Below are 13,971 nucleotides of genomic sequence, written 5' to 3'. Positions count from 1 at the left end.
GCTGGCCTCGAACTCAGAAATCAGCCTGCCTCTACCTCCCAAGTGCTGGGATCAAAGGCGTGTGCCACCATCACCACCACCACCGGTGCTATTGAGCTTCTGAAGGAGAGGAAAACTGTTCCCCTCAAGTAGAGATAGGAAGCCATGAGGCAGATGTGCTGTGACCTGCAATCTTGGCACTTGGGAGATGAAGATAGAGGAGGGATTCAATGCTATTCGCTTTTTTTTTCCTCCTAAGATTTCCTATGTTTAATTATATGCAGGTGCATGCTTCCATGAGGTTATGTGCACGTGAACGCACGCGAGCGCATGTGAGCAAGCACAGACGCTGGGAGGCCAGAGGCTTCAGATCCCCCAGAGCTGGAGTTACAAAGGTTGTAATGACGTGAGTTCTGAGCTGCCGTCTTTCCGGCCCCAAAGCCCCCAAGGCAATTTCTTGTTTTTTCTTTTTTTTTTGTTTTTTTGTTTTGTTTTGTTTTTTGTTTTTTGAGACAGGGTTTCTCTGTGTAGCCCTGGCTATCTTGGAACTCACTCTGTAGACCAGGCTGGCCTCGAACTCAGAAATCTGCCTGCCTCTGCCTCCCAAGTGCTATGATTAAAGGCCTGCACCACCACTGCCAAGGCAATTTCTTAAAAGGGTGATGTGATATTATCACAACAGAACAACCAGAACAACCAGAACAAACAAACAAACAAAAAACCGGCCTGAAGCAGTCCTGCAAGGATCTGTGGCCAGTGAGCCCTTGTGGCCCAGGTGGCACCTACCTGGGCATCTTGCCAACTCAGTAAATTCCCCCACTCATTTCTCTCATTTAATCCTTTAATCCTCCCTGAGGCAGACCCGGCTGGTTCCAGGCAGGCTCTCAGGACTCCAGAGTCCTTCCTCCCTGAGCCAGGGCAGATGATGTCTCCTTCTCTATTGTTGGACTATACCACTCAGGAAAGCCAAGCTAAGGAGATGGGAGGATGGGCCCCTCACACCGCTCTCCCTCCAAGAGACCCAAAAGGTTACAGAGGACAGACCGCGTAACACAGACCAGTATGTTTTTTTGGTTGGCTCCAAGCCTTTCTGTGTCAGGTGTGAATGGGATGGCAGGCAAGGGACAAAGCCACAGGCTCTAGGAGCCCAGCAGAGTCAAACAGATGCCCGCGCGTCCCCAATCAACTTTACGTGGGAAGGTGGTACTTACACCCCCCACCCCCACCTCTGCAGAAGTCAGGAAGTGTGTGAAGTAACTGAGCCCAGGTGGGGGCAGGGAGACAGGCCAGCCTGGGATTTCAGCACTGCAGGCCGAGACCACAAGTGCCCTGGCCCAATCCGGTTACACAACCCCCTCCTCCCCTTCCACCAGCCCCAGAGCACCGGGCTCTCACCTGACTCTGCAGCTCGCTCTGTTGCTTGAGGCGGAGGTTTTCCGGAGTGTCAGCCACCATGGTGAAGGACTGCTTGGGGTAGTGTCTGTGGGACAGAGAGTGGATCAGGCGTCACTCAGAGCAAAGACTAGGAATTCTCAGCTTCTCTTATCCCTGAGCAGCCCCTGCCGGATTGCCAATGCTGAAGGGAATTGGGGGTGGGGGTGTGGGGGTGGGGCACTTCTCAGGCACAGCCTAGGCCAGCTGAGAGGGCCAGACACAGCAGATCTGAGTAGCTGCCTGGCAGACAGAACTGTCCTGGCCCACAGGGAGGCTTCTGAGGATTTCAGATTCCTTGTTTCAGAGAATCCATGCCTTGGGGTTCCCCCATAGAGGATCGCAGGGACAGGCCACCCAGCAGAGCAAGCCTAGTCAGGCATGCAGGAGCCGGGTACAGGGTCAGAGCTGAGACTTCTAGCAGTACAGATCAAGCACACAAAGGAGCATGAAGGACTCAAGACTGAAGGAAAAATGGACAAAAATACCCAGGAGGCTCCTTGTCATTGTGATAAGAGAATAATACACGTGCAGGATGGTGGTGGCACCTTTTAATCCCAGCCCTCAGGAGGCAGAGGCAGGTGGATCAGTAAGTTTGAGACTAGCCTGGTCTACAGAGTGAGTTCTAGGACAAGCTAAGAAACCAGAGAAACCCTGAAACCAAGAAAAACAAGAGAGACAGGGGGAATACCATGTCTGTCCATCATGGTCCAACTCACAGGTAGGTGGGAAGATCTGCTTGTGGCCAGTCACACTTGAGTGCCAGGTAAGAAGAGCAGCTAGGGTTGCCCTGGGCTAAGGGCTTACTTCTGTGACTTAGTTATCAAGCTTGCAGTCCCCTTACCTCCGTGTTGTTACTGTCCTCCTTTGACAGACAGGAGAACAGACACGCTAGAGAGGTCAAATGATCTGATCAACATACAGGAACAGATCAGAAGTCTGACCCCTAGAAAAAGCTGGCCTAGAAATGGCCCAGAATCTAGCCGGCAGGGACTTGAAGGATGTCATCCTTACTGCACAGAGAGGTAAACTATGCTTAGCCATCACTCAGCCGTCTCTGAGTTCCTGTTCTAATCACATGGATGCTCTCTTCCCAATTCTCCATGAGCAGAGAGACTTTTGACCGTTTGTCCACTTAATTACCCACGCTTCCAGAAAGGCAACTGAAGCTCAACAAACACTTGAGTTAACAAACATCACACCAGGCGCTGAAGTTGATCTAGGACCAGAGAGCCCTTCATCCTTTGTGTTCCCCTGAGATCCTCAGGTAAACCAGCCAGAGGACAGGCAGGTCGGAGTTTAGTGCTAGGATATGGAATAGCTGGGGCCCACAGGACCTTCATCTACCTCAGGGACCTGGTGGGTGGCTTCTCTAAGCAGACACTGACTGTACCTATCACAGCTGTAACCAGTACAGACCCCTGACTCACAAACACCAGGTAAGAAAAAGACGGCCCTGACAGTCCTTTTTCCAAGCATGACCCACCCTGGCTGGCCAACATGCCCACAGGAAGTCCTGAGCTACCACCTGCTTGTGTACTTCAGACAAACTTGGCATGTTCTCTAGCCACCTGCACCACCCTGTGAGTGTATTATATCCCTCTGGGCCACCTAGGGTAGAGCAGACTCAACCAAAGAAGGCGTGGCTAGAAGGGACACGTGCTGGGCTCTTTCTAGGTGACCAGCTTCACCTCCATGCTGATGTCACTGCCTTAGGCCTAGGTGATGCCAATGTGAGTTCTGGCCATCCCAGTCAGTCACATAAACAGCTCCCTCAGCAGAATGAGGGAGCGGGAGGAGAAAAGCAAACACGGGTGCCTGCAACTGGCAGCAGAAATGGACATGGATGTAGACAAGCAAAGGCAAGGTCCCACCCCCAGGTCTGGCCCGGTGCCCTGCACAGCCAAGCCACACACAGCTCGGGAACCCATCCAAAATTCCTGCTTCCATCCAGGGCAGGGAGGATTAAGGTGGACTCTCTTCCTAGAGACAAGAGATGAACAGAGAGATCTCTAGAAGAGCTGACTGGTCCTGAGACCCTCGGAGATAGGGCTTCAGAAAGGACCCTCCATACAAACTGGACCCACTCTGAAGGGAAGTGGAACACAAACCAGGGTGAACTGGGCATCTGTCCACAGAGATGCACCCAGCAGAAGGGAGGGATACAGGATCCAAGCACAGGATCCACATGTGCAAGGTCAAGTCATTATGTCGGACAGGGTGAAGGCAGCCTGAAGAGCTGAAGACAGGAACTCAAAAAGCACCCCTCCACAGAAGCCATCCACAAACCCGGGGGAGAGTGTTCTCTTTTGGCTGCATATAGATTTAAGGCAGAAAGCCATCTCCATTGGCCCAAGGACAGCCAGACACGTGCATCAGCCTGCCACGCCCTCTCCCCAGGTCCTCAGCTCCTTCCCACACAGCTTCTGCCTTGGGAGTGATTACTACAAAGATGTGTCCTCCACACTGGACCGAGCTGGTCACTGTGGTGCCTCCACACTCACACCTCCTCCACTCCCACAGCCCCTGTCACACCCTGCACCCCATCAGAAGCTCCCAGGCACCAGATGCTTCAGACGGAATCGGGGTATTTCACTTCTTTGTAGCCACCATTATCTTCTCGACCCCTTGGAACAGGAATATTAATGGAGGGAGGGGGCAGCCTAGACGTGGACTCTAGGAGTGCTAGAAATGGGGAAGGAATTTAACCCTGTATCAGTTCTAGTAGGTTAAGACACTCCATCGAACCGCTATGCCCAACCCTAGGCAGAGGAAGAGCACCACAAGGACTCCATTACTCCTGATGGGTCAGCCCAGTCCCCCCCCAACACACACACATACACACACACACAGCCCCCAACCCCGGGTGAGACAACCCTGCCTTTCCCTTCTCCTGCTAGCTGCTGTGCTTCAGGTTCCCATGGCAACCTCATCCTCAGCTCCAGGCAGGAGAGCAGAGAAAGGGAGAGAGGAAGGAGGGAGAGAGAGGTCTATGGGGTATGGGGGCAGGGGAAGACAGACTACAAGAGTATCCTTCCACCAAGGAGATGCCCAAGGGACCCCGGGGCTGGTTTCTTGTAGACAGATGTGCTTAGATTTGTTTCTAAAAGGCAGGATACCAGAGCATCAACACTGCTCCCCCTCCCCCAACAGGGCGGTCTTTAAAGAGGACTCCAGGTGAACCTGAAGAAATTGATGCTCAGAATTCGACTTTCCTCTCTGCCCTCGTAGACCCCAGGTGGAAGTTATCCATGCCTTCACCTTCGGATTTAGGGGGGTGGGGGGAGCGCAATGCAAACACACCAGTGTGGTTTTGGAAACAGTCTAGACCACCAAGTCCACTCACCTACCCTCCACCCAGCCAGCTCTTTAGGCCCCCACAGAAACAAAACGAGGGGCTGAGACAGAGCCCGAGTCCACAGAGAACAGCTGCTCTTTGTCCCTTCCTGGGCTAGCCTCTTATTAATCATTCCCAGAGAGTATGATGCCTTGGCTAGAGGACTCACCATAGACCTGTCTTTGCCAATGATAGCTCTGGGATGGGGGGTGGGGGGGTGGAGACATAGATAGGTCAATAGGACAGAAAGCTGGGTGGGGAGAGAGGGAAAAGGAAGCTACCTGGCATCAAGGTGAAAGCAGAAAGAGCCTGTGGTAGCCAGAAGGGAGGCGGGGAGCTGGGCAGTGGCTGGGGAAACCCCACAGGCTGACTGACTGCTCAGCTCCTCTACTGGCTGTCAGGTGTACAACCTCTCCCCAAACACCCCACGGGCTCTAGGCTGGAAAAGTCAGCATTATCAGGGTGCCAATTTTGCATACAGGGAACCTGAGGCTTGTACTCAAGGACAGACTTGATTCAGTGCCCTTTTACCCTGCCCCACAGCTGCCTGGTCAGATGAGAGCACGCGGACCTGTTGGGGCAGATGGGCTCTGGCCCAGCTCCAGCTGCAAGGAAGGTATAATTGGCAGGGCGACTGCCAAACAAAGTCCTTCATCCTTGAAGCCCAGCCTGACCTTTGAGACCCTGGTGAGGACAATGGCCTAAGGGATCAAGAGAAGCAGCCTCCATCCCTGGAGATAAGCTAACCCTGAGGGCCTGAGCTACACTGTTTGAAGGCAGGAAGACTTTTGTGAAGCGCTTGACTGGAGTGTGTGGGACAGTGTACACAGGAGCTGTATCCTGGGGCGGAACAAGGACAGGCTCACAGATCCCGAATACTCAGCTGCTCATTTTTTTGCAGGGAACATTACCCTTTCCAGGCTGGGACCTCTTAAAAAAAAAAAAAAGGCCACAGCTTTGTGTTCAAAGCGGAATAAAAATACATCAGCAAAAATAAGAAACTGTTGGGTTTGCCAAAAGGAAGGGAGAGAAAAAGCCCTAACTAACATCCTGCCTCTGGTTAGAGCCATGGATTCCCCAAAGCCCCTGCTAGGAACACTGCCCACAGGCAGGCGAGAGAGGGCGGGCTCTGTTAGCCTTGATTCTTACAAGCCCAGCTCCAGGCCTTCTGGCCTGATGTGACAGGGATAGGAAAAAACAAGGAGGCATTGTCTGACCAGATGGGCAAAAAAGAGCAGTCCAAAAGATTAAGTGTAGACCAGAGGAAGAACTTACCAGCCCTTAGGCTTAGCAGACAAAATGAAAACCCACAGGCTTTTCTTTCTCTTTCTTTCTTTCTTTCTTTCTTTCTTTCTTTCTTTCTTTCTTTTTTTTCATTTGCTAACAACTTTAAACAAATGTCCACATTTTCTCCCGGTTGGCGATATTTTCAAAGATCCTGCCAAGCTAAATAAGGCGTGGAAATATTGGGTCTCAATTTTCTTATCAATAAATAAGGCGCAGGCGTGGGAGAAGTGATCTCCAAAACTCCTTGAGGTCTCGACATGTCTACGTGTGGAGCTATGGGGTGAATGAGACGGGGGTGTTTGATGGCTGGCTTGGGCACTCGGGCTGCCTGTTTTTGCTTGCCTCCCCTTCTCCCCGAATGTAACAGACAACGCCCTCACGGCTGTCAATTTCTCCAGTTAGAAGCAGAGCGCTTGGGGGAGGTAGACAAGCCTGAGATGCCATAAATGCTCCGAATGCCCAGGAATGTAGGAAGACCAACCAGACCTACCTGCATACCAAGGCCTATCTGTGCCTAGAGGTAGCTCAGCCGGCGGAATGTTTGTCCTAGCTAGCAGGCACAAAGCTAGCAACCTCCAGCCCCAGTTAATCAGGCGTGGTGGCACACACTCCCCATCTCAGCATTTCGGTGGGGGCAGGAGGATCAGAAGTTCAAAATCGCCGGGCAGTGGTGGTGCTCGCCTTTAGTCCCAGCACTTGGGGTGGGGGTCGGGGGAGGGCAGAGACAGGTGGATTTCTGAGTTCGAGGCCAGCCTGGTCTACAGAGTGAGTTTCAGGACAGCCAGGGATACACAGAGAAACCCTGGGGGGGGGAGGGAGATGTTCAAAGTCAGGCAAGGGAGCGAGGTGACTCATCAGTGAGAACTTCAGAACTAGAGTGGAGAGAGGAAGAAGCAACTCCCGACTTCCCCTGCGATGCATGCACGCCTTGGCTTGTCACTACCTGGACTCACACACTGACCTCTTCCTCTCTCCCACTTCACACATACACAATAAAAAAACTATGTAAGTTCAACATCATCCTTGGCTACATAATGAGCTTATAAAGATCAGCCCTGGCTACCTGACACTGTTTCACCAACCAAAACCAATCATTGCAATTGGGATCAGTATGCTAGAATATACTGACACACTGACCAGACCCTACTCCCGGTTAAGGCTCTCGAAATGGGTGAGTTCCCAGTCCCCTGCAGAAAGAACATCTTTACCCCTCCCCAACTCAACCCCTTACCCCACAGCTCAGGAAAACTGAATCAGGAACTCAGATGTCTTTTGTCAGTCTGAGGAGAAAGGTCCTACTGAGGCCCCTCTTCCTTCCCTAGATAGTTCCTCTAGCCCATAGTGGGACTCTTGTCTGCAGGTCCCCAAGGCAGCTTGTCCCCATCTTCATCCCAGCCCTGAGAACCACACTCTGTGACTGTTTGCATGGTCCCAGTGAAACAGGTTTGCCCGAGCCAGGGCTCTGATGATCCGATTTACACAACAAATAACCCAGGGTATAAATATTTCTCTAAGCCAACAGATCAGACCCACCCCACCCACCTGAAAGTTGCCACGAAAGAAGAGGTGAGGGGGTGGATGGGTGTAGGGGGGACATCCTTGGGTGGCTACTGTGCAGGTGTGTGGCCCCTCCCTTCCTTACACCAGAGAGCTGACCATAGGGAATTTGCAAGAAAACACAGTAGGAGCCCAGTAGTCCTCCAGGTAAGTATGAGGCCACTCCAGGAGTCTGTGATTGCATGCCTGCGGTTCACAGCACCAGGTGGGCTGGCTGTAAGCCCTAGCCTGTGTTCATGCCCGACTCCTCCTCACACACATCGGGTGCAAGGAGAGAGACAGAAGCCTTTCACTGTTCACCTTCTAGAATTCTGGAAAGACTGAGAGAACAGCCAGCTCTCGTTTGTTCTTCCTCGACACAAGAGTCGAGCTGCCCTCAGGCTCAGACACTGGGCAGAGACAGGCAGCACACAGAAGTTCCCTGCACACCAGAGTCACACTCTGTGGGTGGCCTTAGAACCCTGGCAAAATGCCAGGAGACGTCACCTGGCTCTCTGCATGTCCCCTTAGCCCAGGGGAGGGGAGCAGTGCTCTGCAGGAGGAGGCCTGGCCGGTGGCCCACAAGCCCAGCTGGGGTTGGAAGGAGTCTGGGGTGCAGGGGGAGCTATGGCCCAGAGGCCCCAAGATTCAGGAACCCTACTGCCACTGAAAACTAGAGCTGGAGACAGCTGGAAACAGGAGGGAATGAAGTTCGCATAGGCCCTGGCACATAGCAGAGAGTCTGGTCTAAGGCAGGTGCAGAGGCCCCATATCTGCGTTTGGCTTTGGATGAGGAGCTCAGCAGATAGCACCAAGGACCCGCCAGAGAACATCAGCTGTGGCCCAGAGGCTGCTGCAGCTGGAATGAAGCACGGCCGAGACACACGTGCATGCACACATGCACACTCAAGCACACACGCACGCAGGCACGCACGCACGCATGCAACCTCCACCCAACCAACACACACACACATTCCAATGAGCTCAGGATTCCCAACAAACACCCACTGGGTCAAAGGTCAAAGGTCACCTGGATAGGCCTGAAATTAGGGTCTGTAAAAATGGTGAGAGGCAAAGGGAGATGGTAGCCCATCCCCCTAGCTGAATGTCAGGAAGGGGAGAGAGCTGATGGCTCTCTAAGCAGGGAAGACCTCATCTCCTGCTTCACCCGGACCCCCTCAACTGCTGCAGGTTCCCCCCTCCTCTGTTTGCTTCGGGCCTCCCCAAGATGACCAAGCTAGAACTCTAGCACCAGAGCTAAGAGAATTCTGACAGAAAACATTCTCTCCAACTTCCGATGCTCACAGAATGATGAGCCGACTGTGGAGAAGAGAGCAAAGACAGACACTCAGGCAGACTTCTGTCAGGAAGTGGAGGCCCAGCCTGAAGATGCCCAAAGGAGGTTGGCAGAGTAGCCTAAAGCGGTCCAGCACCCAAAGGGTTAAATGCCCTGGGGGTTTTTTTCTGAACCTCACCCCACTCTCCAAAGGGGGGTTATGGGGGGGAGGAAGTGGCAGAGAATCAGGGTTTGTGTGAGCCTTTAAGAATTCAAAGAATGTCCCATTTCCCTTGGGGCTGAACTGGCTGGAGGTTGGGGTAGGGGAGGCTGAAGAGCCATGGAAATCAGAACTAAGGGACCAAAAAAAAAAAAAAAAGCTGTGGTCCTTTCTCTACTCCAAACTGCCTGAGACAGGTCCTTCAGAAGGAACAATAGTCATGCTGCCTCTTGGGCTTGGGATGTTATCAGAAATCAGTTTCCCAGCTCCTGAGAGATGTTGGTATGGCAGGCAGCAAGTGTCTGGTAAATGTCCAAACCCCCAAGGAGATGGGGCCTATCATGATAGGCAGTCCTCAAAGAAACGAGTCTCCAGCTTCCCTTCCTGGTAAACTTTGGCGAAGTAGAACTAAACTGGGAGACCAGCTGATCCTGGGAAAGCTAGTCCATGAACCCGGAAACCTGGAGGTGAAGGCAGGAGAATGAGAAGTTATCTATCCTTGGCTACGTAATGAGTCTAACCTAGCCTGGTGGTATGAGACAGACAGACAAACAACAGCAAAAACCCCAAGACTTAAGTCAGATTACAACCTTTCTTGATTGTGGACCTTGTCCCCTTCCTACCTGACCTTGGAAGTGGCCAGAGGTCGGCCCTGTACCTGCTCTGAACTTCACTGAAGTTATACTTGCCACTACTGAGCCCCCTTGGAAATGGAGCTTCAGCTCTGCTCTCTCTGAAACTGCAGGAGACTCATTGTCTCCTGGATGGTGTCCCTCTAGGGTAGGTGACAATGGCCTCTCTCCCCAAGCCCTGCCTCCAGCTGGCCAGAACAGAACCTAAGCTAGCAACTCTCAGGATCATGGTCAAACAGTGTTTGCAGTCTCCTTTCCAGGCAGGAAAAGGAGCTGGCAGAGTGGTCAGTACTGGCTGCTTTTGCAGAGGACCTGGGTTCAGTTAGCAGCACCCACATCTAGGCTCACAACCACCTATAACTCCAATGACAAGGGATCTGACGCCCTCTTCTGGTCTCCGTGAATATCAGGCACACAAGCAGTACTCATACACACACATACATACAAACATCCATGCACCTAAAATAAAATAATTGAATAAATCTGTTTTGTATTCTCAATTAAAAAAGAAAGAAAGAAAGAAAGAAAGAAAGGAAGAAAGGTTAAGAAAAGAAGAAAAGATAAGAAAGAAAGGAAAGAGAAGAGAATGAAACAAGGGGTGTCTAGAACCTTCCAGAAGGGACAATGGAAAAGAGTCACCAAATGAGAGGAGGCCAATGGGAGAGTCGTACCCCTAAGCCCGGTGCCTTGCAGCTGGCACAGAATGGTCTTCATCCCCTTTGCACAACTGTACAGTAAACACAGCCGACTGGCTTCACCATCCAGAGGCTGTCCACGAACCAGCCTCATGTTGGCCTTGCCGTGTGATCCTGAGAAAGCCCCTCCCCCTTCTGAGTCTGTTCTCTCCTCTTTAAAATGAGGACAGTGAAAGCCCTCTGCTATCATGGGACAATGCAGTCACAACCTATCAAGCAGGGTGTGCAGTGTCACCTTGGGCTATCAGAGGGGGAAAGAACTAGGAAGGGAAGCCCGGTTCCCCCATCACAGCTGCAGCCCCGAGAGACTCACGCATTGCAGTAAGGCTTCTTCTCATAGCCCTTGTAGTTCTTCATGTTCAGGGTCATCTTGCAGGTCTCGCAGTGAAAGCATGCTTTATGCCAGAACTGAGTGGAGACAGACAGACAGAAAGCAAGGATTAGACAACGAGGCTTCCCTAGGAATGGGGATCCAAGTTCTCTACCCAGGTCCCCTGCCAAGGCTGTAAAAACACCTGGTGAACAGGGCCATTTCAGGTCACAAGCTCTGACAGCCAATGACACGACCCTCCCCTCTCCATGCCCCACCAGAAAGGCTGTCAGGAGAGGGGTCTGATCTGAGAGCAAAGGGAAGAACCCACTTAAGAAGAAGGTAGCAGCCCCCAGAAAGGTCAGCTCCACCTCCCCAGACCACTCCAGCCCAGAACTGGATGGGCCTCATTGCTTATGCAAAGCGGCACTCTGTTGCTAAGCAGCACATGGAGAGAGCTGGTCCTTCTGCCAGTAAGCCTGCAGAAGAGAGCCTCGCCCCTGATACACAGGCCCAGACCAGGGTACATCTAACACCCCGTCTAAATGCCTATGACTCTCTCAGCTCCCCTACATGACCCTCTAGCTTAGTCGCCTCCCATTTCCCAAGTGACCTGGGATTAGAAGAACTGGTGTGTGCCCCAGCCACACCCATATCCAGTCTAGTCCCATCTCTCCCACCCACGGCTGGATACGGGTGGGAAGACACCTGTGAAGGTAGGAAAGCTCGGTTTCAAAGCCCAGCAGCTAGACTACAGGTGTGTCCATGTAACAACCCCACCCAGAAAGCTAGATGACCTTGGCCTTAGTCTTCCCGCAGAGTCTGGGAGTCTCATTCTACTTCCTGTAGAGAATACTGCCTATCCTCCTGGACTGTTAAAGATTCATGAGAAATCCTCTGCCCCTGGCAAATTACCCAGCACCTCCAGGCAGGTGCTGGATGCTGGAGGCGGTCACAGAGCCCAGCTTGAGCTCCAACATGTCTATATGGGAATGAGGGGTGACTCCTGGTAAACTCAGGGGTCTAAAACTGAGCCATCAAGACTAATCTAGGAGGTTGATGGAGGGATGGAGAAACCATGTGAGCTAATTCCATTCCAAAAATCTAGGCGGCCTGGGTGTCTCTGGCTACTTGTAAACTGCCTGCTTCTCAGCAGTTAATGGAGACACTCCTGTCCCCCAAAGGCCAGAAAGGGGCCCAGGGGAGACCTCAGAAAGTGCTTGATTGAGCAAGCAGTAGGATTGATCCCCAGCCAACTGTCAAGGGAACTCCCCCAAAAGGGGTGATTTTTAAAACATGTTTCCCAAACTCAGAGATCTTCAGACACACTTGGAGGAGGGGCCAGAAGAAAGGAAGTTCAAATACTGGGACTCCAAACCAGACACCAGGGCTATTTCTGGGGGCAATCGCCCTCTAATGGGACATTTTTCCTATCAAGGAGACCCAAAAGAAGGAAAAAAAAAATCTAACAGGGAATGTTAACAAGGCAAAGGAGGAAACCGCTCTATGGGAAGAAATCCAGCTTAAGTCTGGAAGGGTTAGCTGAGCTTGACCCCGCCCCCACCTGGACCCATCCCCTAGCCATTGCCCCCACCCCCACCCTCAGTAACTTCCGGAATCCTTACTGTTTGGGGATGGCACATAACTCCCAACATATAAACCCCCAGAAGAAAACAGGGTGGTCCTTTCCCCATAGAGTCCCCTGACTGGGAGGCATTGGCAGGTTGCCCTAACTCTGTCACCAGCCAGTCTGCTGCCTCTGCCTGCCTGCCCCTGCCTGGGCCCCTGCCTCCCCCACCCCCGCAGAGGCCTGCCAGGAAAAACATTCTGCAGAATCCAGACCATGACCCACTTTCACGCACACATTCGCAGGAATACACTATCCTCAGGCTAGGGACCTCCAAGGCCGTGCCTCCTGATTGACTCTGGATCAGGAAAGGGATCTCTCCAGCCGATGACCCAGCCGTCACCCTCCAGCCAAGCCACGTGGAGAAAGAGGGTAGTCGACCAGCACTTCAACACACCACGCTTGAGGCTGACCCCAAGAGTTTGCTCCTGTTAGCAGTTTACTCCGAGGGATCCTTAGGGATCCAGTGTTCTCGATGTGATACATCAGTCAGCCTGGGACAGGGGAGGATGATCATTGTCAAGGGCCGCATAATGGAAACCGGAATGGGTTGTGGACCTGCTGGGTCCTGAGCAAGGGAGGTCTCCTCTATCTGTAGAGAGGGGCCACAACCATTATCTCCCTGGGGGAACTGTAAGAGAACCAGAAGGCCACTCCTTCAGAGGGACAGGAAGTGGTCATTCATTCAATAGTGTCTATGAACCAGCTCTTGGATAAGAGAAACTTCATCCTGTCTCTGTCAGGTATCAGGGAAGGGCGCTGCTAAGGGAAGAAAATAGTATTAGGCCAAGAGGGTCTGTCCCCCCCCCGGCCCTAGGACCCTCGGCTCACGTCAAGAGTGGACCTGCTTACAAGGTCCAGGACAGGAACACAGTCCTAGGACTTGTGACTGAGGAAGCAAACCACACCTGGAGGCATGCAGCTCAAATTCCTTAGTCACAGGTCAGGCCGCAGGTACCAGAGGACAACCGCCCTTCCTTCACCTGCCTAAAGTGCACTTCAGAAACCGGATGCTGCAGAAAGACAAACAAGCCAGTGGGGATAAAAGCCCCTTGACTATCCAACTCACTTGAGCCAGACCCCATGACTCCATGACTCTAGGGAGAGGAACTTCATTCAGGTCACTGTCTCTACAGCCTGTCATCTGCTCCCTAGGGTGGCAGTGACTCAGGGCTGGAGTATGGGACACCTCCCTTCCTGTAGCCTAGAGTCAGGGTTTGTCCCTTCTTTAAGGTCAACACCAGCACCACCCAGACCCAGGTTATCAATCTAACTCAGGGCCTCCAGCTTAGAAACACCAAGTAGCGCACACACTTCCACAATTCCTTTCTAGTAACCCTAAGCTCCCAGAACTCCAGGCCTCAGGATTGCAGACACATTCCTCCAGACAGGATGAGGAAGGGTGGGACACAGCTCCACACCAGCACACACTCAACGGTTTCATTATGTAGCTCTGGCTGGCCTAGAAATACACTTATGTAGTTAGCCTAGGTAGGCTATTGGCCCCAAACTCAGAGATCCTCCTGCCTCTGCCTCCCAAATGCTGGAATTAAAGATTCCACTTTTGGAAAAGGCAGTATAAATATACATATATATGCATGCATGTATGTATATATATACATATATATATATATATATATA

General features: G+C 52.2%; 1 protein-coding gene across 1 annotated transcript in view; it reads right to left on the bottom strand.

Annotated features, from left to right (window-relative positions):
- Lasp1 (LIM and SH3 protein 1) overlaps positions 1-13,971 on the bottom strand; it is a 42,886-nt gene that overhangs the window by 24,195 nt on the left and 4,720 nt on the right. Inside the window, exons 3-4 of the mRNA XM_031351254.1 lie at positions 10,707-10,801; positions 1,375-1,459 (exon numbers count right to left, since the gene is read on the bottom strand). Coding sequence (XP_031207114.1) covers positions 1,375-1,459; positions 10,707-10,801 — 180 coding nt within the window. The remainder of the gene's footprint in view (positions 1-1,374; positions 1,460-10,706; positions 10,802-13,971) is intronic.

The sequence above is a fragment of the Mastomys coucha genome, unplaced genomic scaffold (genome assembly GCF_008632895.1).
Source record: "Mastomys coucha isolate ucsf_1 unplaced genomic scaffold, UCSF_Mcou_1 pScaffold5, whole genome shotgun sequence".
NCBI classification, from domain to species: domain Eukaryota; kingdom Metazoa; phylum Chordata; class Mammalia; order Rodentia; family Muridae; genus Mastomys; species Mastomys coucha.
This window is presented reverse-complemented; position numbering and strand designations above follow the sequence as displayed.